Source organism: Grus americana, chromosome 5, assembly GCF_028858705.1.
Source record: "Grus americana isolate bGruAme1 chromosome 5, bGruAme1.mat, whole genome shotgun sequence".
Lineage (NCBI taxonomy): Eukaryota > Metazoa > Chordata > Aves > Gruiformes > Gruidae > Grus > Grus americana.
In genome coordinates, this window is record NC_072856.1 from 31,138,806 (window position 1) to 31,166,453 (window position 27,648).

General features: G+C 44.8%; 2 protein-coding genes across 8 annotated transcripts in view; one reads left to right on the top strand and one right to left on the bottom strand.

The window, feature by feature from the left end:
• RBM25 (RNA binding motif protein 25) overlaps positions 1-5,539 on the bottom strand; it is a 36,079-nt gene extending 30,540 nt beyond the window's left edge. Inside the window, exon 1 of one of the 3 annotated variants that reach the window (XM_054827515.1) lies at positions 5,515-5,539. The gene's annotated coding sequence lies outside the window, so the exon portion shown is untranslated. Of the gene's footprint in view, positions 1-250; positions 464-5,514 lie in introns of those variants that run through there. The other 2 variants (XM_054827513.1, XM_054827516.1) reach the window with 2 other exon arrangements.
• Positions 5,540-5,573: 34 nt separating this feature from the next.
• ZFYVE1 (zinc finger FYVE-type containing 1) overlaps positions 5,574-27,648 on the top strand; it is a 28,684-nt gene continuing 6,609 nt past the window's right edge. The window contains exons 1-6 of one of the 5 annotated variants that reach the window (XM_054827520.1): positions 5,574-5,685; positions 6,835-7,033; positions 7,169-7,705; positions 22,542-23,046; positions 24,987-25,201; positions 27,305-27,411. In XM_054827520.1, coding sequence (XP_054683495.1) covers positions 7,208-7,705; positions 22,542-23,046; positions 24,987-25,201; positions 27,305-27,411 — 1,325 coding nt within the window. In that variant the 5' untranslated portion in view covers positions 5,574-5,685; positions 6,835-7,033; positions 7,169-7,207. The other 4 variants (XM_054827521.1, XM_054827517.1, XM_054827519.1 and 1 more) reach the window with 4 other exon arrangements.

Genomic DNA, 27,648 nt, shown 5'->3' on the forward strand with positions numbered 1-27,648 from the left:
CCCGCCGCCACGCTCCCGCGAGCGCCTCCCCGAGGCCGCTCTCCCGTTCCACCCCGCCACTAGGCCCACACCGCCTCCCCGCCGAGGCGCGGACCGCGGCCGGCGAGAGGCCGCCGGCCGCGGCCAAGGGTGCGGGGGCGCGGCAGAGCGGCCTCGGCCCGGCCCCGGCCGCGCCTCCTCTCAGCAGGCAGCTGAAGCGCCGCCACCTTCCCTCCCCCTCCCATCCCCCCCGCAGCCCCTCGCTTCTCACCCCTTCGCTGCGGAGCAGAAGCCGCGTTCGGAGCGCCGCCGCGGCCCCTCCAAGCCGCGCGGGTCGGGGATGGTGCAGGGGGACGCCGCTCGGCCGCCTGAGGCCCGGCTGGGAAGCCCCGGGGCGCCTCTAGGCCGCGAACACACCGCGCCAAGCCGCCGCCACCGCGCTGCGCAGGGTCATGTGAGCCGCCCCTTCCGTCAGCGGTCCGACCTGCACCGCGCCGCGCGACCATAGAGGCGGCCGTGCCAGAGCGCCCTCCCGCGCCGCACCAGACAATAACGTGCCGAACCATAGAGCGGCAGCGGCTAGAAGGGCAGACAGAGAGGAAAAAAGGCGTCCGGGTTGCCGCCATCTTTGCCGGGGGCAGGCGATGCGGTCCCTTGACCCAGCCCGGAGCTTCGCCATCTTGAGGTCAAATACCGTCGCTCATGGCGCCTGGCGCCTGTGGCGCGGATGGTGCAAGGCCCTGGGAAGCCTCCCGCTGCGGGCTAGCACCGGCTCCTCTCCTGGCTGCTGGCGTGCGCCCCCGGGTTAGCCCGGGGTGCCGTGTCCCACTGCCGCGCTCCCGGCCTGCCAGGCCTAGCTGCGCCTCAGCTGTGACGGCGGTAGGTGCAGGCTACAGCCGCACGGGAAATACACCTGTTGCTTTTAACGAGGTATTAACAAGGAGGGAACGTGTGTTTTAGCTGCGTTTTGCAATTTTTAAGGGCCTAGAATGCTAAAACAAAAAGTCTAACAGGAAATGTAATAGTTTGGGTTGGAAGGGACGTTTAAAGGCCATCTAGACCAACTACCCCCCCCCCCCCCCCCCCCCCGCCATGAGCAGGGACATCTCCAACTAGATCAGGTTGCTCAGAGTCCTGTCCAGCCTGACCTTGAATGTTTCCAGGGATGGGGCATCTACCACGTCTCTGGGCAACCTGCTGCAGTGTTTCACCACCCTCATTGTAAAAAATGTCTTCATTACATCTAGGCTAAATCTGCCCTCCTTTAGTTTAAAACCATTACCCCTTGTCCTATCACTACACTCCCTGATAACCAGTCCCTCTCCAGCTTTCCTGTAGGCCCCTTCAGGTACTGGAAGGCTGCTGTAGGGTCTCCCTGGAGCCTTCTCCAGGCTGAACAACCTCGACTCTTTCAGCCTGTCTTCATAGGAGAGGTGCTCCAGCCCTTTGATCATATTCCTGGCCCTTCTCTGGACTCGGTCTGACAGGTCCATGTCCTTCTTCTACTGTGGACCCAAAAGCTGGACACAGTACTCCAGGTGGGGTAGAGGGGCAGAATCCTCTCCCTCGCCCTGCTGGTCATGCTTTTGATGCAGGCTGGGATATGGTTGGCTGTCATAGAACGCTGTATCTCTGCTGAAAAAAGTAAGCATCTAAGAGCAAAAAGAGCTAATGCCAGTATTTTCGGCAGCCATATACTCAGCAAAAAGATGTCACTGTGCTATAAAGCAGTTGGGCCTAGCCGTGCTCTACAACTGGTACTTCCCCTGACCTACTTCCAGCATTTAGACTACATTAAAAGACAATTCAAAATGTACAATTCCCCCTAACATTACAGGCAAGACAGTAATTACTGTAGCTACCACAATGATGGCAAGCAATTGCAAATAGAAAGAGGAAGTGACTGAATGGAAGGAAGGTGGTCTTACGGGTAACTGAGGTAGACCACAACATAAGTGCATGTACACAAAGCTGTTTAAAACATTTTGAATCAACTAGGGGGAAAAAAAAATCTTACTATCTCTATATTACATTTCCCAGGGTTTATATACACTGTTTAAAGAAAAGTAAGGGAAAGACCACAGCCTAAAAACAAACAATCCCCTCCACCTGTAATGGCAAGAAAAACATTTGAAGCGGATACTGTTGACTTTTTCAATAGAAAGCAGATGAAATCTACCTGACTGATGTCATACCTGCTGCTGAACAGGCAACAAGTGAGCTGGAACTAAGGTTCTGTTCATCTCCTTGCTTCATAAGAGGATGTGCAAGGGTAAATTAGGAAATACTTCAAGACTGAATGCAATTCCTACCCCTTTCAGAAAGAGCATCTTTGCTTTCTATTAATTACAACTCATTTCATGCAGCCTGCATATCTCTCTTCAATGAATACAAATTCAGTAAATGCAATACTGACTACTGTTAATATTTCAAATAATGTATAAACATTTATACCTAGGTAGGTAAATTGGTACTTATTTTGCAGCTTGCAGGAAAACCAAGGAAAAGAGAAAGGTCATAAAAAGAAAAGAATCTTCTGAGTTTCCTGTTTCTATGCTGCTGTCTTAGAATGAAACTGTTACCTGCTTGAAAAAGAAATGTGAAATCCAAACTCACTCATACTGCTGTAACAAGCCCTTTTATTTACAAGAAACATCTCAAAGGCTTTCCTGATTTAGATGTTCATCTATTTTGTTTAGCCAGAGAAACAGACTGTTTTGCATTTACTCTCCTCATACAAATAATGAACTTTGGCCTCCAGTATCCTTCCTAATCAAGGAAAAATAACATCAGAAGCATCCAGTAAAAATAGCTACTTCCACATCTCTACTCTTTCTGCTACTGAATTTTAGAATTACCTACCCCTAAACCTGCCCATGTTACCTTTTCACCCTTCGGTTGTGAAACTGAAATCCCACTTTCCAGATACCTATCACAGTTCACTGTACTCAGTTCCTTGCTGCAGACTCCAGCGTTTAATGCTCAAGCCAATCAAGAAGAGTGCAGTAGAGGGCTTTTAAAATTAAGGCCAAAATTAAGAGAGGTGCTTTTTATGTCTGTAGATTTTTTTTTCAAGTGTGAGAAATCATTCCAAACACGCTAGGCAGCATCTCAGTGTACAGGAGTCAGATTGTTTCTACACTATGCAATATTTTAAATGTTTTAGGGGTAGAACAGAGTTCTAGTGCACAGCTCCAAAATCACTGGGTAAAAAGGATCTACTACAGCAGTGAAGGAGTACAGACTTTATGAAACTGTGACTAATCATTGGGGTCCTGGATCCTTACTGCCTATCTGTTCTATCCAACGCACGTTTCTCTCTCTTCAGTATATGCTGTTACTCCCACAGAAACCAGTAAAACTTGTTCTCAAGGAGCAGGTGGAATTAATTTTTGACATATAACAAAACCAAATTTATGGTTATAAGCCAGGCACCTAGAAGAGAAATTAAATCTATGTGTAAATGCTGTATACATGTAGTAAACAAGGAAATTCATAGGAAGTGGAGGAAACAACCATGAACAAATCCCTAAGACCTGACTCTGACAGGGGAGCACAGCTTGGACCATGTGCAGAAACACTGTACATACATCCTGTTCCAGGAGCAGCAGTGCCGCATTTTTTCTAAAAGAAGTAGGAAACAGTGGGGGATGCAAGTTTAGGCTTTATGCAGAAAGTAATAATTAGCTCAACTTTGTATGTTTTGTAATATTTTAAGTAAAAGTAGCCTTCAAGTGTACTTTTTTTAACATCACAAAACGAGTAATTACATTTTGTCTTCTCTTCCTCATACCCTTTAATTGCTCCCTCTATTCCATTATCAGTCTAAATACAGCCACTTAGAGGAAGATCCCTTAGATGCCAGACTCTCATTGATCTGATTCCTTGGCTCTCCATGAATAGCACTGTGAGATTTCAAAGTTTCTACCTCGTATGTGTTAAATATGTCCACTATTCAGGAATTTTTCACTCTGAAGACATTTGGTTCAGCAAAAGTTTATTCTTACAGCTGTCAGTCTATTTAGTTAATCGTTTTGATTCATCTTTTCTGCAAATTACTGAGTGAAAATACATTATTATAATAGTATAGAAGAAATCAGAGAAGACAGTTACTGTGCCAATCTTCAGTCATTCATCATCACTAAACTGTATAGAAGAGAAATAGATAAACCACATATATGTCTAATTACACAAATATATATAGTAGAATCTAGTAGAACAAAAGTACTTCAGTAATCCACTTGAATTCTGACAGGGCCTCGGTCACTCCTAGAGTTAGAAACTTCACTGATACTTCATTTTCATGGTAATTGGGCCTACTGATTTAGTTTTGTGTAGTGATAATACTTCACCTTACAAAAGGTAAACTTGCTATCACTGCTGTCTGCATGGATATTCAGATATGTAATTCAGCTCCCTCTCAAAATTATTTGAATACAACCAAACCAGGGGACCAAACAACAGGGCATTTTATACCTATAGGCCTGTGTATGGTTATCAACATGTAAAGTCCACTGAAGTGAAACAGTGCATCACCTTTCTCCAGAGAGGTAACCGTTACCACTTGATCCAAGCATCTGGCCAAAAACTCCAGTTACTTCAGAAGAGAAATTGCTTGTGCACTGGCCATGCTACAACAAAAATATTTTTGCATGTTACCTAAATCATGTACTTTCGTATACATGCACTGCCAATAAAAATCGTGCTCTTTCCTTGTAGCACCCTGCCCTTTCCAGGCAGTACCGTGAGCCAGAGGCTCGCTGGAGCCATTGCTGGCTGAGGTCACTTCCTCAGCCTGGGGCTTCTCTGACCACCTCCGTGTGCGTCCATCACCCCTTCCCACAGCTCCAGTCTCTGACTGCGAATCTGCCGGGTCTTTTGGCAGTCGTGTGCCTCTATTTCAGATCTGTGGCCTCTTTCACTTAAATAAATGGCAGCAGTTCACCCATCAGCTGTAGCTGCTGCCACGAAAAAGAAAGAAGGGCGATAATGACAGGGACCGATGGCACTCCTTGTCGAGACTTCGTTTACACGCGCGTTGGCACAAGCGAGCTGGGTGCCTAGGTCTCAGGCCGACACCGTGACCCGCTTATTTGCCAGGCCTGGGAGCGGCCCCTCAGTCGCTCTCCTGGAGGTGGAAGGAAAGAGCTTTGCTACGAATTTCATCCCTCAAACACCTGCTAGGGGCTATTTCCACCCTTCCCGCGCAGGGCGGCCCGCAGCTCCGCCCGCCCTCAGGCGAGCCCGGCAGGGCCTGCCGGCGCCACCGAAAGCCCACCAGCGGCGGGGGACAAAAATAAAGCAAAGGGAAATGAAAATCTCAGGGGTCGGGGACGGGGACAGGGCCAGGCGCACCGCGCCTCCCCACGGCCGCCCCAGAGCCAGGCGGCGGGAGCACCGCCTCACGGCACGGCCGCCGCGCCCTCGTAAGGCCCCTGGAGGCGCAGCGCCCTCAGCACCCCCGCGGTCACCCGCCGCCACCTCTGCCCCACTAACCTCCCCGCTCCGCCCCGGGAACAACATGTCGAGCCTCACCGCCCCTTCCCGTCCCGGGAACTACACCTCCCGGCAAGCGCCACGGCGGGGTCCTGCGGGGACGCGGAATCCGCCGGCGGTTCTCCACGAGGCAGCGCCGGGCTCCCGGACTACAGCTCCCGGCGTGCCAGCGCCGCCCCGCCTCCTTCCCGCCGCCTTCCCGTCTCCGCGGTGAGAAAATAACCCTGAAGTTCCCCGGGATCAGCTGATCCCGGCTGACAACGAGGGGAGCGGGCGAAGCGGGCGCGGGTCCTGCCCTGCCCAGCCCTCCCGGGCGCCTCGCCTGCATGGTCGGGTCGCCGCCTCGACCCCTGGGGGAGGAGAACCGGGACGCCCCCCCAGGGAACGGAGTAGGTAGGGGGGAGAAGGAAGCCGCGGCCGGGACCCGACTCCTTAGTCACCGGGTGCCAGCGAGAGGAGGAACGGTGGCCGGCGGCTTGTAAACAAAAGCCCGGCTCGCGTAGCCCCGTGCGCGCCGCCTTTGTTCCCTGCCCCGGCCCCGCCGCAGCTCCCCTCCCGCTGCCGCCGCTCGGAAGCCGGGGACTTCCCCCTTTCTCTCCAGCCGCTGCTTAGAATCAGACGGCGCCGCGCTAGGCGCAGCCCCAGGTAGGTGCGGGGTGCGGGAGCGAGGCGCCGGCTAGCACCGGCGTTACGTAACTACGGCCGGGGCGCGGGGGCCGCCCGCCGCCCCCGCCCGGCCCAGCAGCGGCCGAGCCACAAGTGCCGGCCCCCGCGGGGCAGCGCTCCCGGCTGGCTGCCCGCCGCGGGCGATCGCTCCCCGCCGGGTCTGCGAAAGCAGCTGGGGAGAGAGGGGCGCCGAGGGTCAGCCCGGAGCGAGAGCGGCTCTAGGCGGGCTGGGAAGGAGCGAGGGGAGGCGAGGCGAGGCGGCCGAGGGCCGGGGTGAGGCGGCAGGGCCGGGGCCCCGCGCAGCCGGGAGGTAGCAGGTCGAGACAAAGGCGGCTTGGTGCGCAGCCTGCCCTTAGCGGGCGCTGGTTTCGGGGGCCTGCGTTGGCAACTTGGGTCGGAGAGGGAGAAAATCCGTCGTCTTGTCAGCCCGGCCGCGGTAGCGATCGTTACCCAGCGTTACTAGTTGGAGTGCACAAAGAGAGCGGATTTCTGTTTATCTGGCGAAGCGCATCAGGAAATTCCCAGCAAATAAATACTGTGAACTCTGAAGGAGGAGCTTAGCTTGGGAGTGAAAGCAGAGAATTTTCTAGTATTGACACGGTTCTGTGTGTGTGTATGTATGTGCACTTGTGCATTTCTAATGCCTTATTTGCCTCTGTGTCACCAACCGTCTCCCTCTATGCTCTGCTTCAGGGAAATACTTGCCCTAGCAGCTGAAGTGCACCAGACTGGGGTTTTTCTTATCGCTGAAAGTATGTTATACAGCTAAGCAGAGAAAGAATGCATACCAGCATTTGGCTATAACAGCACATGAAACCAGCCACATTGTTTAAGTGTATTTTGGAGAAAGAAAACTTCATCTGTGCTTAACAACACTCTTCTGGGGAGGCAGGTCAGTGTGTGAATCTTGCAGAAACATTATTAATTATTTAAAATTAAGTGCGGACAGAATTCCTGTTGTGTTTCTTTCCTCTGAGAAAATAGTAAATTTGCAACTGACTCTTACACTTATCGTTGTTCAAAACAGAAACAGGAGGGAAAAACATTGCTCTAAAGAAATCTGAAGATGAGCGCCCACACACAAACTGCAGAGAAAGGACAGAATACGACACTCCTGTGCCAGGAAAGCTATGTTTGCAGTGGGACAGATGAAGCAATCTTTGAGTGTGACGAGTGCAGGAGCCTACAGTGCCAGCGTTGTGAAGAAGAGCTGCATCAGCCGGAAAGGTTACGGAACCACGAACGGACCCGTATAAGACCTGGCCATGTCCCGTACTGTGACTCCTGCAAGGGTGCCAATGGGAACATAATGCACGGCAGTATGACGGGCTCAAGGCAGATAGCAGTGGTGAGGTGCCAGGTTTGCAAAATCAACCTCTGCGTGGAGTGTCAGAAGAGAACACATGCTGGGGGAAACAGAAGGAAGCACCCTGTCACTGTGTACCATGCTGGTAAAGCCCAAGAGCAGGAAGAGGAAGAGGGGATGGATGAGGAGACCAAGAGAAGGAAGATGACAGAGAAAGTTGTGAGTTTCCTCTTGGTGGATGAAACTGAGGAGATTCAGGTAAGAACTGCTGTGGTTGGGTGGAATGGGTGAGATCCTTTAGTTTCTATCTTAGTCTAACAGACTGCTGTGATGCATAATTAATACTTGAAGTGTAACTGGCAGCAACGGTAGCAAAATGAGGATAGCCAGTTAAGCGGCACTAAGTGAGTATCTTGGGCCAAAATGACACAGTGCCTTGGAGTGGCCTTGCTCACAAGTTCCTGAAAAGGTCAAGTTCATTAAAACCTCACGTGTGACAAGAGCTTCCTATAAGAGGCTTGGTAAGTGAAGCTGGTGGAAGAATTGACTCTGTACTGAGACACACACAACTAAGATAAGAGCTCTGTGCAGGATGCTGATCATTCCTGAACAAAATTGAACTGAGAGTATTGCAGTAGATATCCTGCAAATGGGAGTGCTGGCAGCCAATCTCCTACCATATGACTAGGAGTGGGCGCTGTACCAGGCAGTGCTAATGCAAGTCTATAGCCCCCTGCTACCCTCCCTTAGCATCAGTAAACCCATCTGATTTTTAGGAATGGGATAAATTAGAAATAAGGGTCCAGAATGTACCATCCAAGTCCTACCAACCAACCAACACCATGGTTAAGCTATATTGCTTGTCACAAATATTATTCCATGTTAGCCTTTTGCAGAAAGAGGGGGAAATTGGCCATCAATTTGGGCTAGGCCTGCTGGTAATAATGACAGAAATACTAGTTGAGTAGGAACAACCTCTTAGGGGGCATTATTTTAGAGAGTCTAGCATTCAATATATGTAGTTAATTAACTCTTCTGTTGACCCTTACATTTGGAGAGCGTAAGCACTTTACAATGTAAAAATACCTTACAAATGTACAAACAGCAACGTGTGAAAGTCACAGAGCAGGTTAGTTATGCAACTAAAAATTCAGCTTCGTCTTCTGGCTTTCAGTTTGCATCCTTCATGTTAAACCTCATTCAGGAGACACTTAAAGAAAATGTTTAGTCACCTGAAGACTCGATATCTGGTTGCTCTAATTTAACGTATTCATGCTACCAGCGGCAAAAAGAATTGTGATGATGTTTTGATTACAAATAGCTAATAGATTAGCTATTTGTATCTGTCATAGTAACAGTCAATGTGTCTGCCATGCATTGCAAGGAAATGTGACCCAAGTATCTTGCATCTATTCTATACTATAGAATAGTGTGTGTGTATATATGTACACTGTAATTGTACTATAGTATAGAATAAATGCAAGATACTTGGGTCACATTTTGGTGAGTTCAAGTGTACCGATTGACAAATCCTCATGACTTTTGGAAGAGAAAGGGAGAAAAGGATGACAGTCCTCATGATGTACTGATGTAGAAAACACACTACACAGGCCATCAGGGGCTGTAAACTGAGTGATTGAGTTTTAGGTATAGTAGCAGTCCTAAGTTTGTACGCTTCTCCTAAGTGCACACATATTTCCTTGTAATGCATGGCAGATGCAACTATTACTTTAAGATGCAGACTTGTCAATAGTCTTAATCTAGCCACTAGACCAAGCTCTGAAATGCCTCAGAACAGGGCTCCTCTGGAAAGCTGCTCAGATGCTGTGGCTAGCTGTGGTTGTACTGGTTATCTTTATACTCATGAATCTGTAAGCCTTATTGAGGCAGACTTTTGGCTGCCTCTTGCAAGCAAGTGCATTGCTATTTAAATGTCATGGGTAATAAAGCCAACTTCCTTATTGGTACAGCAATGGTCCTTTATCAGATCATAGCAGTTTGATCAGAACAGGGTTGAAAAAGCTCTCAAAAAATGATCTTGCTTCACTCCCAAGATGTTGAATCAGAGCTCCTCCATCTGGAGTGATCCTCTCTTCCTCGTAGCTGAATACTTACGTGACATTTCACAGCCAGTGTCAAAGCAGTTTGAGAGTTTTCAATTAAAATATTTTCTGGCAGCTGGAACTTAAAGAGTGCTTGCTATTACAGTGATGTTTCTGCTAGTGAGCATGAGGACCTGTATTTAGAGAGGGCTGTCAGATGACTAGCTAGCTCTGAAGACAACTTCTGTAGCATCTTTTGCTCTTGATAATACTGAAGAGCCAATTTAGCTGTAAGAAAGTGATCCTCAGTCTCTTCTTTCGTGCTTCTCATTAGTAAGATTCTTGCTGATTACCTGGGGAGAAATCCTTAGAATGTTCTTTATTTAAACCAACTTTTTGTCCAAAAATGCCAAAACAGTAATAACTTGAATTGTGGAGATTCAGGGTTTGAGGGTGTGTGGCTTTTTAAGCTTGAGCAGACAGGAGAAGGATTTATCAGACTTATGGAGTCCAGCTGTCTTTAACTGTCTGTTTTCTGACCTTTGGACCTCGAAGATTGTTGCATTAGTTAGGAAATAAGAGAGGAAACTGCTGACTTGCTATCAGTGGTAGATTCTGCAATAGCAATGTTAAATACTAGTCCTATAAAATTAGGCAGAACTAGTTATGCTGCTGAGCAAACATGATGGATTGAGATACTCGCTGATGTATGTGCATTTACAAACCTCTAACTTCAAAGTGGTTCAATGGGATGGGAACACAAGGCAAAGAGATTTCTTTTTTAGTTTCCTCTGGAACTTGGAGTTGTTAAGCTCAATGTTTCATCTCATTGTTCCTGTTGGCTTCTTGGAGGTGGTAGCTCTGAAACTGAAGGACATTTATAGCATGTAAGGAATGACTGAGGTAGTTCCAGATCCAGAAGCAATGTAGATTAATCCATAAGGAGCTGTGCCTAACCAAATTAGTTTAGCTGAGAGGTGGAGATTCTCAGCTTGGGCTCAGTACTGCGCTGATACGACTATGACAATTCTGACATCTGCATAATTGTCTTTGTGCCATGTTGCACAGATGTGCTGGCCTGCTCAGATGTAGTTTGGTGCTTTTTGTGCTTTGCAGACATAACTATAAGCTCAGAAAGCTGAGGACTTCTTGTGCTTGTTTCAAATCCACTTAGTCAGGAAAGGTCCCATTTTAAGCCACCGCTTGTGGAACAGTTGTTTGTAGAGAACTGATGGTAGCTTAAGTTTGTATCTGTGAAATGCAAGCTTCTCTGTGATGTTCATCATAACAGCGCTATATCTGAGCTCCTCAAAAAGAAGTTGGTTATCTCATGTTAAGAAAATGCTGTTAAAGGTTAAATCCAAGTTCGTGCCGCAAGTCTGCGGAAGAACCAGAGAGAGACGTTGTTCCTCATGGAGTCCAACCCCAGCTGTCTCACACAGCACACAGTGTGATGATTTGTGACTCTTGTGAGGTAGTCCCCAGCCATCTTGACCTACACCACAAATTTTCCTTTCCTTCTTCCAGGACTTATCGTCCCTCCTAAGACCTTATTGACTACTTCTATCAGAAAGCAAATCTTGTCCATGTTTTACAAGTTGGCATCACCTGTAGTTTAGATCCCATTCTAGGTCCTTTTTCTCAGGCTGTATTATGCAGTTTCTCTTTACACAGTATTAAACTTTTGGCCTTATCTATCACATATCTAAATCTGAGACTTGAATCAAATTGTTCTTGATAACTGTGGCATCTGTTTGTTAATTGGCTCTGACATAGTCTATCTTCCTTGCTCATCTCTACTCAGAATGATATTGTGGGGATTACTTCCTCAGTCAATTGCTTCAGTCTTCTCACTGCTGTTGTTACACCTTTCACATCTCCTCTTTGCTGCGTTAGACTCAAACCGCATGCCTTGTTTTTTCATGTGTGCAAATTCCCCAACTGGATCTCCTGATCTGCTCTGTCAAGATGTCAGCTGTCCTTTCTTATCTCTAACTTGCTGAGTTTTCAGATAAGCATCATTGTACTGTCACTAGTGCTGTCCCTTGCACACAGGAGACTCTTCCCTTAAGAACTTACAGAACCAATTCATTGATCTTTTTTAAAACTCCACTATACTTGTGAATCTATTAAGAAAAACACAGCAAAATAAAACAGTAAAAACACAACTGCCGTTAGCACACTGTTTCGAGTCCTGATAGTGTCTCACTGTCTCCTAAACTTTTCCACTTGCCTATATCTGTCTTTGTCTCTTGTACTTATGTTTATGCAGTTTCTGGAACAGTATCCATTTTTGCTTTGTCTTTACACAACACCTTTGCAACAGAGCTCTTTAGTGTAAAGGAGAGAGTTACTTATCAGTTGTACAGTGAACTCTATTTACTACTACTTTTGAGGTAGGGGAGAAGAAATATTTAACAACACATAATAACAATTTGATATTTTATCTTGGGGAGCAGATGTTGAGAGTTCCTACCACAGGATGAGAACTTGGTTGTAGTTCACTAGTGGCTTCTATGATAACACTTTATCCAAAGCCCTAATTAAGGACTCAGCACACATACTTTATAGAAGTAGAGAAAGTCTTTTATTGACCCCAGAAGATAGGGGGCATGCTTGATTGTTATTAGTCTGCCTTAAAGAGTTCACTGATCATTGACCAGAAGCTAGCTCTGTCACAAGAAATTACCCAGTCTCTGGGTTGCAAAGAAAAATAAAAGGTACCAACTTTCTAGCTTGTCTTACTAAGGAGATGGGAAGAAAAGAAAGTTTTTCCTCTAGCTAGTCACAAAAATAATATCCTCACCAATATAATTTTATGAGGGAGAAAGGAGCATACATTTACTACTGTATCTCCCCTGAGATACCCACTATGAGCTTCCTTTCTTCAGTTAGCAGAGTTTTTTTATTTTGCCAATAGATATCTCAATTTCCTAATCCAGCCCCATTTCTTGAGTTCTTTTTGTTCCTGCTAGCAGGGTTAGACACCTAAAGCATTAAGCTCTTTCCTTCAGCAATACTGAGCAGGATCTGTGTAATGCTTTGTAGTCAGTTTAGATGATGCAGAATGACCCATAGCCCTTATTTAAATGTGGTCCATTTTATATGATCATTAAATAACCAGCCTCTAGCAGTGTAACAGCCCATGTGTCCACCTTTGTGCCCTCGTGTTAAAAAGTTACAGAGCAATAACTCTTTAGAGGTGCTAGCTGCCTTGCTTTTCTGGCTCCCATTGTAAACCTGATCATAGAATTATAGAATAGTTGGGGTTGGAAGGGATCTTTAAAGGCCATCTAGTCCAGCCCCCCTGCCATGAGCAGGGACATCTCCAACTAGATAAGGTTGCTCAGAGTCCTGTCCAGCCTGACCTTGAATGTTTCCAGGGATGGGGCATCTACCACGTCTCTGGGCAACCTGTTGCAGTGTTTCACCACCCTCATTGTAAAAAATGTCTTCCTTACATCTAGGCTAAATCTGCCCTCCTTTAGTTTAAAACCATTACCCCTTGTCCTATCACTACACTCCCTGATAACCAGTCCCTCTCCAGCTTTCTTGTAGGCCCCTTCAGGTACTGGAAGGCTGCTGTAAGGTCTCCCTGGAGCCTTCTCTTCTCCAGGCTGAACAACCTCGACTCTTTCAGCCTTTCCTCATAGGAGAGGTGCTCCAGCCCTCTGATCAGCTTCGTGGCCCTCCTCTGAACCCACTCCAATGGGTCCATGTCTGTCTTATGTTGGGGACCCCGGAGCTGGATGCAGTACTCCAGGTGGGGTCTCACGAGACTGGAGTAGGGGGGCAGAATCCCCTCTCTTGCCCTGCTGGTCACACTTCTTTTGATGCAGCCCAGGATACGATTGGCTTTCTGGGCTGCAAATGCACGTTGTTAGGTCATGTCCAGCTTTTCATCTACCAGTACCCCCAACTCCTTCTCTGCAGGGCTGCTCTCAATCCCTTCACCCCCAGCCTGTATTGATACCAGGGGTTGCCCCGACCCATGTGCAGGACCTTGCACTTGGCCTTGTTGAACCTCATGAGATTCACAGAGGCCCACTTCTCAAGCTTGTCCAGCTCCCTCTGGATTGCATCCCATCCCTCAAGTGTGTCAACCGCTCCGTTCAGCTTGGTGTTGTCTGCAAACTTGCTGAGGGTGCACTCAATCCCACTGTCTGTGTCATTGATGGAGATATTAAACAGTACTGGTCCCAGTACAGACCCCTGAAGGACGCCTCTTGTCACCAGTCTCCATCTGGAAATTGAGTTGTTGACCATGATGAAAATTGACTAATGAAAGTACTGTGATTTTTCCTTATTACCTACTGATTTGAGCCTGGCCAAAGTCTAGGGATGAGAGAATGGAGAGTAATTAGGAATGCTTTTTCTAGTCAAGTATTCTTTGTCAGTCAATGCAAGCTGATGTGTGTCTTCTAAGAGAAGATCACAATCTCTTAAATCTTACTGCTTGCTGCTGTAGTAGAAAAGCAATTGTCTAGCAAATAGTACTAGTTCCTATGATACTCTTGCTTGATATGCTGTTGGGGGAATGTTTTTGTTTTGTGCTGTAGGGTAGCACAGTCAGCTGTAAGTTTCTGGGAATTTTAGTCCATATCCTGTAAGCTGAAGAGTCACAGCTGGTATATTTGCCATAAATGTAAAGGAGGAAGAATTAGTGTAGAAGGATCCAAGTTTTTTAGGTCAGTGTGTTCTGTAGGATCAGGATATATTATTTCTGTCCCTCATCACTGTTGTTGTATCATTGATGAGTTTTCTTCTCCTTTGTGCTTCAGAGAGGTTTTCTTGCCAAAGTATTTTTGGGAGTTTGCTGTCCTACGCTCCAGGAATTTTTCTCTTACTACTTTGCTATTTTTCAGTATTCCTCCCATCCCAGTCTGTTATCAGTTTTGCAGTTCCATCTCCTACACTAAAGTGCACTGTTTTTCTGTCCTTGGAATAAAGTAGTAGAGAAACTACTAAGCAATTGCTGGTTAGGACTGTTCTTTCTTCCACTGGACATCTACTAGTATTTTGAAGAATATTTTTAGAAGATGGGAGAGGAGCCATCCGTTCAACAAATGCACAGTTCCTTTAACAGTCTCTTGCTGAATCTTAGCTAATTTGAACATAGCCACTTAGAAATACTGCTTTTCCCTGGAACTGCTCTTGCATCTTCTTCATGATGCAGCTCTCCTGGGCTGTAATTAAAGTCAAATCTCTTGCCTGATTCCTGTCTCTCTTGTCTATATGCTGAAATGAGTGCAGGTCTGGAAGCAAAGGAGAGCATGTCACAGGTGAGAAAGCTGGCAGCAAGCCACTCTGGAATTACCCACTGTTCAATTTGAGGAGTTCCTGAACAACTGGGGTTGATGGGGGGAAGGGGATGTTCTGGTACTTCCTCTGCTGTACCCCTCTTTCCACTTATCCAATTAATCCCTTTGGGCTCCTGGGTGCAGCCAGCAGGAGCAGGATGTCAGTGCTTTGGGGTGCATTCAAGAAAGAAAAGGGAGCTGGCAGCTTGCTGTCCTCCAGCCCTTCTGTCCTTTCCATCTCCTCCACTTTCTCGCTTCCGCAGGGGTCACTGGGAGGCAGATGTTGCTGCAATATACCTTTTACTTTTTCACCTGGGTTGTTAATGCCTTGCTGTAGGAGCGCATAAAGGCAGAATTTTCACAGTGCTTTGGTCTGCCTGTCAAAACACCCTGCAATTGGGAAAATGACCAGAGTAACTATTTTCTAGGAAGAGTGGAACTGTAATACAAGTAAGTTTGTAAGTGCTCTTCTTAACAAGGACAGTGGTATAAAGTAGTGTCCATGCAGGTAATCTAGTTACCCTGAGTATTGAGGAAGATTAATAGTTACAACATGAACTCGCTCACTGACTTGCTGTCTTCTGGGCAAGTCTCTTCACCTGGATGTGGTCTTTGCTGCTATGTCTGTGACATTGGGGTGGCAATTTCTAGCTGTGTGGTCAAATTAACATCCATGGAGAACTTGAAAGGTACTTAGGATACAGAATAATAATTTCTGCTTCATTGTTTACTGTCCTCTTTAAGTGCTACATGACACTCTTAAATTAGTGTTATTTCTGCAGCCGTTGCATTTACCTTGAAGTCTTTATTAGTTTCAAGTTCTTGCAAAAGTAGTTTTTCAGCTAGCAAACAGGTTAGTGGGCTGTCTAGTCTACTGCTTTCAGCAGTTTCAGGTAACTCAGCTGTCATCTACAAGGGTAACTTATCTGGTAATAGCAATATTTCAGTTGGTATTGCCTCTTGGGTTAGGGAGGAGTCCAGTCGAATCAGATTACCTCCCATCCCCTTATATTTTTTTCTACCACTGCCTTAAAACCTTTGAAATAGGGTCTCTCTCTTTGGGTAGGGTTGTTAAATAGGATTTAACTCTTTTCTCTTTGCCTCTTTCAGGAGAGAGTCCTGTAATAGACATGGGCAGCCTCCACCCTTCATTGCAGGGACCTGTAGGTCCTGTTGAGACTCATTCTGTTAAGCTCTCTACAAACCCATGACAATACTGTCCTTGAATTCCTTTGTCAGAGTGGCGGGAAGGAGCAGGATAACTTTGGTCTGAAAAAGGTATTCAGTTCAGGGACACTATTTTCATGGGTGTGTACAGAGCCTAATAGAACAAATCTCAGCAGAACCCATAGGTGGTACTGCAGCCAAGGCAAATAAGCAGGTACAAAAACCTTCAGTTTAGAAAACACCCCTAATACAAATGCTTTCCTTTGGTTGAGCCAGACCTGTACCCAGCATGGGGAATAAGATCAAAACTAGCAGAAGCTGAGGAGGAGTGTTGGAATCTAACCTTAAATCCTTGGGGTGTTTCTGTTCCCTCCTTTATTTTGCCCTCCCTGCATCTGGTGTCAGGTCACTCAGCTTGGGCTTGAGCCTCTGTAGGACTCTGATCCTGAAAATGCTGATGTCCACTGTCAGCTTGGCTGAAGTCTAGGACATTACTGAGGACAATAATGATAAATATATTTACGTGTTTGCTGGGTCAATGATTAATAACTTATTCCTGAATACCAGCTTGTAACTACTAGTATGAGTTATGCAATTTTATAAACTAATCCATTGACACAGCCCTCGTGGGAAAACTCTCCCAAGCTACCATGAAACGTTTACATAGTAACAAGTAACTCTTTGAGCAGTAGAATTAATGAAGTCTAATTTCTGAGATGTCTGCCTGCCATTATCCAGTGCTTACCCACATCTTCTGTCTTTTGGGTAGGAAGCAGTGTGTGTGCTATCCTGCACCAGCCAGCATGCTTAGGAGCTAGCAAGCATGGGCATGACTGCTCAGCTTAGTACTGTATCTTGGTGGCTGTGTGGAGTGGACAAGAGACAAGCTTTTTCCTCAGAAAGGTTATTACAGTCTTTCTTTTCTACTCTGCTGTTTATTTTCACCAAACTTTTAGGAAATTTATGTTTTAGAGGCACTTATTTCTCTGTCAAATATGGCTATGTAATTGGATTATGGATTTTAAGTTATATGTGGTACACTTGAGTAATGGCATAAATGACATTTTCCATGGGAAGTCATGCAGAAGAAAAGGTATAGGAGACAAACTAAGGTAGGAAACTAGAGCTGCTTGGACTTAGGTTGACCTTGATTCTTTCTGAGCACCTGCTTATGATCAAAATCTTCTCTCTTGTTTGGAGGCCTCTGAGAGCTGGGAGGGAGTCATGACCTCCTGAGATCCCCTCCAGCCTGAGTTAGACTCTTATCTTAACAGAAACAGGGTTTGGATTATGATATTTTAGGGCCCCTCTCACAACTCTGCTGTTGTCATGGGTTTCATAGAAGAGAGTTTCTCTTCCTCAAAGGGAGCTACCCAATCCTTTTTCTCACTTGGTAGCAACAAACATTTGGGAATATCAACAAAAGTTTCTCCTGGGGCAAAAGCAGGGAGTTTCCAGCTGCTTTTTTTAATAGCCTGTTGCAGTTGAGTTGCTGGGGTAAGCCAGCTGCACTTCTTCGCATTCATGCACTGCCTTTCCGGGAGTGATTGTGAGGAGCTCTGCAGAGATGTGAAGTTTGGTGGCAGCACTGTACTGTGGTGCAGGTTATTCTTCTCAGATTTTTCTTATAGGCTGTAGTTAAAGGAAGAAGGCTGCTTTATAGGTTTCTCTCTCTGGTTTGTTTTCAATATACACTGAAATTCTGATGTAATGACCTAAGGGTAGGACCTGGGGCTTTATGCATGCACCCATAAGACTTTCGTGTGAATCTGTCTCTGGATAGGAACTCAGTTTTTTTAGAGTTAAAACACAACTGCCAAAATTTAGAAGCTGTGTTGAGGTGGGCAGATCTGACAGATCTGTTTTGTTTCCTGGTTTAATGATTGATCTGATACCCTGTCCTTAAGATCAATTACCTAAAATTGTCTCAGTTTTGTGTTTTAGAAGTTCAGGGTTGCTTAAAAGGTTGCAAATCTTGTTTTAGCTTGCTTTGCCATTTCTCCCTCTGATTTCAGATGTTAGTTTGAATTCTTGTAAGCATTATCTTTTTTTAAATGTTTTCTGAACTGTGAGCAGAATTGCTTGTATTGCCAATGTTAAGTAATGCTTTTAGGGAAATAGTGGGGTTTTTTTCCACTTGTTTGTTTTGACCGCTTTTCCTTGAAGACCGATTTGTTTCAGATGTTTGCAGTTTTATGCTGGTATATGTCTGGGTGTGCTGTTACAAATCTTGTAGCTTATTTTTCCATTCATTGAAAAGTGTGTTAAATTTACATCCTCTTTATTGATTTAGTGGTTGTATATCAGAAGATATTGTTGTGTGCTCATTCTCAGACAAGTCTGAGAATTCATAAATTTATTTATTTGATGGTATCTTTCTTGATTGCAAAAAATGTATTTTAGTTATTAAAAATACTCAGAATCAGGTCAAGCAAAGAGTAAGATTTCAAAACACAACAACAAAAGTACCAATGCAAGTCAAAATGACAGTGTAAGACTAGCAAATGAAGGCGATTTGACGAATACTATGCCAAGCACTCTTGGTTTTTGTTTTGCGCTATTGTGTCGTCCTGGCACAGCTCTGTCTTTGTGTACTGCTTCCATCAATATTAGTAAGCCTTAAAGGGTTCATAAAGAGTTTTAAAAGGAGGAAAATGTGGTAAAAATGTCTGATTCACTTGATGTGTTTGTTTTGCTTGGAGGCAGAGTTAAAGTTGTATGAGTACAGGTCATTGGAAACTCCATTCTATTTTATGGATTTTTGTTCCTAAGCTTTTAACATGTTATTGTTTTAATAACATTGTTTCCAAGAAATTAATAGGCAGGAATGTAATTTTAGCAGTTTTTGTGTTTTGTCTCTTTTATTCTACTTTTATTATGGCTTGGATCTAGGAAACTTGTTATGTTAGGTATAACAGATTTCCAAGTATGGGTGACAAGGAAGCTTCAGATCTAAATGTGTTCCATGGCAGTGTGGTATGAGTTTTTGTGTCTCCTTAGAGAGGACTTTAGCTGTAAAGTTCTCTGGTTTTCCTGCCGAAGACCTTCACCTTCAGTTCAGCTCAGCTTGAGTGGAGTGACTGCATGGGGGGCTGGATGACAGTTGCTAACAGAAATGTAGTTAAAACTATAAAAGAAGCCTTAACCATGATTTTAATCTGTGATGGAGTAAAACCTATTATTTCTAGAAGAGAATTTTCTTCTAAGATGTATAACAAAGTGTAAATGAGTCTCTGATACTAAAATGGCAAAATAGAGAAGGGGCTGAAGAGATATGCCTCTTGCCTTAGGTTAGAAATACAAAGTTTTCATTCTTAATTGACATTGCTGTGCAATTTAAGGAAGGTTGTGTGTTTACCCTCTGCTGTTCATCTCAGAGATGTGGAGCTCTTGGGCAGTGTGGGAGCAGACACAGCTATGGAAACATGAGTCCTTTGCACATGCAGCAGCACGTGGTACCATGCCAACTTCATTAGAGATGAGAAGCAAAATGGAGAAGTGGGACTTGAGCCCAATGGGGATCAGTACTTAACACACTTATTACACTCACTCTGACTTTAAATGTCTTCATGGAACTTGCTCAAGGGAAGTAAATTCGACTACTGATAAGGGGATTGTTGTGGATGGTTCTATGAGAGTATCATCCCTATGCTCAGCGTTGGTTAAAGACAAGTGCACAAGAGCAAGGAACACCCATGACATACAAGCATATTCAATGAAAGGAAGGGATTTTTTTTTTATTGGTTTGGTTTTTTGGTTTTGTTTCTCTCCACACCCCCTCCCCCCACATGGAATTTATTGTAACAGGATGTTGCAGGATCCAAAATTATAACTAGGTTCACAAAGGCGTTAAACAAACTCCTAGAGGACAGATCCACTGGTTCTCTACCAAACGTGAATGTCTAGATGCAACCACTGCTTGGAAAGTCCGTTGACATCTGACTAGAGAAAGCCAGTAAAGCAGAATAGGAAACATTTACTCTTTTCATGTCTAAGTTCTTTCTTACCCATTACCAAGTCTTGTGAGACACAATGTTAGACTAGCTGGATTTCAGGACATTCTTGTGCTCCTGAGTGACTTGCTTGTCTGAATCACTCCTGAGTTCTGTCCTGCAAAGCAGTCTGAAAGAGCCTAGAGCCTTAGGAGGGGGTAGGAGCTCAGTACTTTGGGTGTCTGATTTGATATTCAGAGTAACTTCTCTGCTGCAGTGATCTGGATTATTGATCTGGAACCAACTTTTCTTCTGTTTGGCTCAGCAGTCCAGCTCTTCTTTCCACAATAAGTTGCCCTGCAATTGTTAAAGTACATTGAATACGAAAGCAAGCTGGTGATGTGGACGTTTGCATTAGCTCAGCTTGGGACAATTTCAGCTGCAGTGGAGTTTGTGTGAGTTGACTCCTGTTTCTTACTGGTGGGAATGCATTGCAGAGCTACCCTTATACCTGTGGTCCCTATTGTCCTTTGTGTCTTCTGACATTACTGACTTGGTGCCTTCCACACAGTCTCCCAAACTGATACCGGAATAATAACCAGTGCTGCCAGAAAGACCTTAGTTATTAGTTGTCCTGCCAATACTTAAGCAGCTGTTTGAAGAGTGATATTTCTTTGGGCTGTCCAGGGAGTACATAACCAGAATGATCTGGTCTGGTCAGGCACTGACTCTGGCAAAAAGAGGGTCTGCCACTCTCATGATAAGAAGTTTGGGAGGCAGGAGTTAAAACCAAAATGATCTGGAGAAGAAATTATATTCCTTTTTTCTTACATACACCTAATATGTTATCAAATCTGTGAATGTTTTTAGGAGCTATCCCATGAATTGAGAACTTCCTTTAATCCACAGAGACATTTCCAGAGACACTAAGAGAAACTGCTTCTGTCATCTAAACTACCTGCCTCATGACAAGCTAATAATCACAGCTACCAAAAAAGCAGACCCTCTCGTGCACATGTAACTTGAGTGTATCTTGATGGTCTCCTACAGACACCAGAAAAGATTGTGTTGAGAGCATTTCAGTTTCTCTGTTTCCTGTTTTCTTCCACACCATGAGGCTGCTTTGAATACTTTGAGTCCATGAGAAGCCCCACAGTCCACAGTTTTTCTTTCTGAGCGCTGTTCCCAACCACAATCTGGCACACCAGTTAGTTTTTATTTTTTGGCACACTGACAGTTTTTTCTTTTCCTTCAAAGTCTGGATGCTGCTAATAGATTTGACCAGAGCAAATGGGGCTGACTGAGCCTTAAACTAATTTGCTGATCTAAGAATAAACTTGTTCAAAGAAACCATTTATTACCTCATGGCCTCTGTGGATCGTGTATCGTGAGACCTTCCAACTGTACTTGTGGGGGGCAAATAGCCAAGGAGCTTCCAGAAGTTGAGAGGCAGGTGAGAGGGGATGGAAGCCCTGGTCCTCTCAGCTGACAGGGATTCCATGAGGAGGGAATCGTGACAGAGGAGGTGAATTTAATCCTTCTCAAAAAGTGCCTCTGTCATGTTCTTCTGTCGTATAGCACATGGATAAAATCTGTTGGAAGAAGAAGAAGCAAGTGATAAACAACCGTAGCCAGAAGCATGAAACCTTGGAAAGTCAAGGCCATATTCTGCAACAAAATCAAGGCAGCCTCTCGTACAGAGCCCTAACCTGTTTCATTGCTTGTTTATCTGTTCCCTGTTGCTCTAGTATCCAAACACAAAATGCCTTATTCTCTAACCTAAATGGCATGATGCTTGTCATTTAATCTATGTGAAGCCAAAGAGAAGTTACCTGCTGAAGGCTGTCTACTCTCTTCTGCTTTTGTGTGTTTTGGGTTTTTTTGTGGTTTGTGGTTTGTTTTTTTTTTTTAAATGATAAAGCACAATACAGTAAATTAGGAAGTGGATCACTGAGGTACTTGTCGCACTTCTATAAAAGCCAGTTTGACGTGCTTCAGACACCTGACTCCAGCACACAACTTTGCTTTCTTCTTCTCTGTCCCTCCTTCCAGCTGAAGGATCAATCAGCTGGAGAGCAGCGGGAGTGGGACAGGCTGTATCTGAGAGTCCCTGGCTGTGGGTGGATGCAGCACAGCTGCACAAAGGAGAATTTTCTACCTAAAGAGGTGCTCAGCCTCTGTGGATGAGGCACCTTAAGGTGACAAAAGCACTCCTCTGTTTTGCACTTGAATTTGAATGCTTGCCAAGAGACCAGTGCTACTGAGAGTGTCTGCCGTGCTCCAAGTAGCTGTTCTGGCAGACTTGGAAGTAGGGTTGTGCTCCCTTCTCTGAAAGGACTGCCTCAGGGAGTGGGGTGAGGTACGAGAGGTTTCACTAGACAGGTAATCACCGTGAGGCATCACTTCCAAAACAGCTCCATGATGGAACAGCCTAAATCCCATTAACGTGTATGTGTTACAAAACTGTTTTCTAAGATTTTTTACTTTGGACTTCTTGGTACTTTGGAAACTTATGATGAAATCTGAACAGGAAGTAAACACTCTTGTTAATCTTATGAATCCTGAAGCCAGCTGTGTTTTCAGTGTTTTCTACTCCAGTTGCATAGTTATATTTTCTCTCTCTCTTTTTTTTTTTTTTTTTTTTGTTTGGAAGGTAAGGAATGAAGAAGACTTTATTAAGAAACTGGACTGCAGTCCTGACCAGCATCTAAAGGTAGTGTCCATCTTTGGGAACACAGGGGATGGCAAGTCTCACACCCTTAACCACACTTTCTTCTATGGCCGGGAAGTCTTCAAGACGTCTCCAGCCCAAGAGTCTTGCACAGTTGGAGTCTGGGCAGCCTATGACCCTGTCCGCAAAGTGGTGGTAATTGATACAGAGGGCCTCCTGGGGGCCACTGTGAACCTGAGCCAGAGAACACGGCTGCTGCTGAAGGTCCTGGCCATCTCTGACCTTGTCATCTACCGTACTCGTGCTGACAGGCTCCACAATGATCTCTTCAAATTCCTTGGTGATGCCTCGGAGGCTTATTTAAAACATTTCACCAAGGAGCTAAAAGCTACCACAGCCCGCTGTGGCCTAGATGTTCCTCTGTCAACTTTGGGTCCAGGTGTCATCATCTTTCACGAGACTGTGTACACCAAGCTACTGGGCTCTGGTGAGTAGGCAGTAAGAAACTGAATTGCAATGTGCGAAACGCTATCTATAAATTATCGGGTTGCATTGAATATTCAGTGTTCTTCACTACCACGTAGAAGATGTGGTTTGGGCTTTGCTCTCAGTTGTCCCAGTCTGGGACTCAGGCTATGGAAATAGCAGAGCATTCCCTGATGGAGATCTGACTACCCCAGATCAGCTAGAATAATCCTCTTAGCCAGCTGGACATCGACACTGACTAGTCATGATGGGAGTTCTGCCAGCCATAGGAGGGGTCATCATAAAAGATCATGAGTTTGGGTGATATGGCAGGTGAAGGTGAAAACTGAGACACCCTGGGATTTTGGCAGGGATATGGAGGATCCTGTTGCAAAAAACCCTAAAATAAAACTCTGTGTAGAAACTAAGATGAGCAAGAATAATGAAATTGATGAACTTCAATACTTACAGTACCCTCACTCTACTTTTTTAAATTCTGTGGATCGACGTCATTCTGAGGCTGGTGTGAGGTTGGGACTGGGGTTGTGATGGCACAGAGCTGATAGTTTAACACTTTTCTCTGTGCAAGTATCTGATATGGCCAAAGCAACAGGCCTGGCACACTATTATTCCCATCACTTTCAGTGTTCTTCACTATTACTTTTAACTTGGTTTGTGTCATACTGGATTATGCATATTTAAACTGTGTATTTTATTTGTATGTCGGAGTGAAATGCACTGTCCTATGGAAGTCACAGCACATTTCGGTTTTGACTATACAGGGATGTAAATTTCTTTTCCTGGTCCCATTTTTTCTGTGTTTCAAAAGGCATGATGAAACCTTTCTTCATTCTGTCCATTTCTGATGCTTCGATGAGCAGGAGCCCCAGTGAATTGGCCTGCAGCGGCTGAGTCTTAGTCCTGCTGTCTGTGAACATCGGGGAGTCTTCTGCTGTGTAATACCACAGTAGCTCCCTGCTGGCCCACATTCTCATTTTGGCTTTTCTAACCAGTGGAGGTCTTGAGATATCAGAAGAACTTGGCATTCTTTCTGGTTATTATTAGAGTGCCTTCTTAATTACTTTTAACTTACCTGCCAAGGCAGTTCCTTGTTTTACGTACCAATTTGCTGATTAGCAATGCAGAGTTTCATATAGTTGTTGAATTTTACTGTTTCAGCAGGTCGGATTTAGTGACCCATAATGATAGTTGAACCTGTGTGCAAACTCAGGGTAGTAAAAAAATTATATTTTATGATCACTTTTGATCATGGTAGGACTAGGAAAGAAACCTCTTAGCATGTGGATTTGCAGCAAGCTGTAACCATCTGTCTTGATGGATAATCAAGATAAGTGTGTTTATGTAGTTTTAGGGCAGGGAAAAAGGGGGCCTGCCTTATTCTGAAATGTACAGCAGGCACTTGGAAGCAGGTAGCAGAATGTGGATGGCTCTATGGAGTCCGACCTGATGTGGCCAGTTCTGAAGTGCTTCACCATGTACAAAGGGTTGATAGAGGCTCAGTCTTCCTTGCCACAGGCTTGACATGGAGAATAAGCAGCCCATGTCAGGTCGATGTCCTTCACTTCTCAGGTGCTGTGACTAGCTATACCAAGTTATGGTCTGGTGAGAAGAGCTAACAAGTGTGCTGACACAGAGTTTCCTTATATTATGTCATAAATCGCTTCTTATTCTGGATGTCTCTGTTTCCAAACCTAGATGTTTCTGGTTTTATGTGTAGACCTTGGTCTTCGAATCTAAAGCTGTGTATCAAAAAACAGAGACTACTTTCGGAAACAGCTTGTTTCTTTTCCTTCTTGTAAAATATAATGATAACTGCATTCAAGATGTATTAGAAGGTTTAATTAGGAAAACTAGCACTGTGTTGCAATATGAAAGCACTGTGCAATTTAAATGTTTTAAGCAATCAGTTGTTTATATTTTTGCTGATACTCTTCTATATAGATCATCCTTCTGAGGTTCCTGAGAAGCTCATTCAGGATCGGTTTCGGAAGCTAAGCTGTTTTCCTGAGGCTTTCAGCTCAATCCACTACAAGGGAACAAGGACATACAATCCTCCAACAGATTTCTCTGGACTTAGGCGAGCTGTGGAACAGCAGCTGGAGAACAATACCACTCGGTCACCTAGACAGCCTGGGGTTATCTACAAAGCACTAAAAGTAAGTGGAGAAGAATTCGTCACAATCTTTATTTGTATCGATGTGGCTAACAACTGTCAGTTGCAGCTAATAAAGGTAGAGCACGTGAACCAATGATGCAGACTTGCAGATGTCTGGAGATAAAGCAAGTCTTCCATGAAGATGATGATATTTGTGTAACAGCCAGGTAGGCTGGGTAGTTTTTTTTTTACTTTAAAATAAACACCTTAGAAAAGACCCTGAAAGGTCAAAAAAGGTTGAAGAGCAAAACAGAGCAAAATCAAAAAAACTGAGCCGAGAAGAAGCTGCCTGGGGAAGAAAAAAATAACTGATGTTGTGAGAGACAAGCACTTAATGACAGTGATTTACAAAGAGGAGGCCCAGAAGGAGTTATTGGTGAAATTCCTAGGGATGGCCTCAGCACAAGGGGAGGGAATGCAAGAGACTTGGAGGGAGTTAATGGTTGGCAAAAGCTAGCACTGAGTGTAGTGTAACCCAAGGGCTAAGAGGCACAAAGGAGGAAGGAGATGTGTTGGTAGCTAGGAAACAAGATGGGATCAAGCCAATGATGTATCATTTCAGAGGTGCAGCATCAGATCAGAAGGCTGATGAAAAGGAATTTGAGAGAGCAGCTGGTGATTTTCTTAGAAGGTTCACTTTGCTAGGATGTCAGAAGGATTTTCAGGTCTTCAAATTTGCAGTCTGTCCTACAAATTTCCATACATTGCTACCACTACCTGATTAGCATCATATTTTCATTGGCCCAAAGCTGTCATGGGGGAGGGGCAGGCAGAGCTGGGGCATATCTGCAGAAGAAGGTAGTGTTAGCAGTCTTTTCTGATGTTAGTCACAGCTGTTGGAACAGATAATTCCAGCTGCTCTGTATTTGGGGTAGCTGAAGCACAGAGGGAAGTATCAGGGTGACATGTACACAGTTCCTTGCATTAGGGAGCGGACAGGCAGCAAGGGGAAAACAGCTGGAGAGGTTAATTCCAGTTTAATTTCTAGGACTTTATTGCAATAATCAAGTAATGCAGTTTCAGATATAGCTGCTAGTATACTTAAATTCATGTCCAGTAAAGTGGTTGCTGTGTTCAGATCACTACTGACTACAAATTGAAGTTTTTTGCTTTGCTTCCTGAGGACACAAGGCTTGCTAGAGATCTACGTCCATCTCTTCTAACTTTTGAATCCATTGGCTAGTATCAGTCAAGCTTGAAAGAGATCTTAGAGAGAATTTCCTTGAAGTTCTGTGAAATCAGATGTCTACGTAGAGAAGCTGTGGTGAGAGATATACGTACGTCTGTGTGTATGTGCAGTCAACCCTCGCTAGACAGCAGAGATGCTCCCCCCCAGACTCCGTGGGAGGGGAGAGGGAGGAAGAGAAAGGCAGCCCCTATAGTTACCTCAGGTGTAGGAAGAGTTTCAGTTAGACCTTATGCCTTCAAAGATCTCCATCAAGAAAACCCGTAACCATGTGCTAGGTTCCAGTGCTTACTTTTTTTTTTTTTTAACATAACACCCAAAAGAACTGAAAAAGTTATGAGTGCTAAGGCTAAGGACTGACTTAATCTGAGAACAGATGCTCCCAGGAAAGGGAGCAAATCCCTTTGTCTCAGTCTTGCAGTTTCACCAGAGAAGAGCAATTGTTCAAGGGGCCAGAGGAAAGCTGAGGGCAGCACTTTCTGAGCTGAGGGGCAAAGAATGTGTCCTCATGTACCATGAGAAATGACTCTTTGAGTTTCCTTCTGGAGGCTTCCAGAATGTAGAGCCCTTTTAGCAAGCACCCTGCTATTTTGGGCATGAGTTGTATGCACAGGGGTGGATGCAATCTTCTACCACCCATTTCTGCTATAAAATTCGAAGTAGGGGCAGGACAAGAAGAAAAGAGTAAGTATCTTACAAGCATTCAGGTCACTTCCATACGAGTGCAAGATTGTCTTCTTGCTTGGTTTCTAATCTTTGACTTGGTATCCAGGTTAGTAATGGATTATTTGTTAGCTGTGTACTCTTTCTCTGCCTCTCCCTCCAGTAGAAGAACCCATGCTTTTGCTTGCAAAAACTTTCTTAAAATGTCTGCATTGCTCTCAGTCCCTTACTAGTTCATTCTTTTCTGTTTGGCAGGCTCTAAGTGACCGGTTCAGTGGGGAAATCCCCGATGACCAGATGGCTCACAGCTCTTTCTTTCCAGATGAATATTTCACGTGCTCCTCCGTGTGCCTCAGCTGTGGGTAAGTAGATGAGAAAAGCACTCTCATTCTTCTAGAAGATAGTGCTGCCCTGGACTGCAGCCATGGAACATGAAGTTTCTGTGACATCTTGACACCTGACATCACCTATCATCAGCTAGTAGTTCCAGGCAGAATTTGCTTGAAATTCAACTCTTATGTGAATTGGACGGCTGTTATTGCCATGTCCCAGCTGGATGCATGATCTTTGCCTACTCTATTTTTGTCTATGGCTACAAA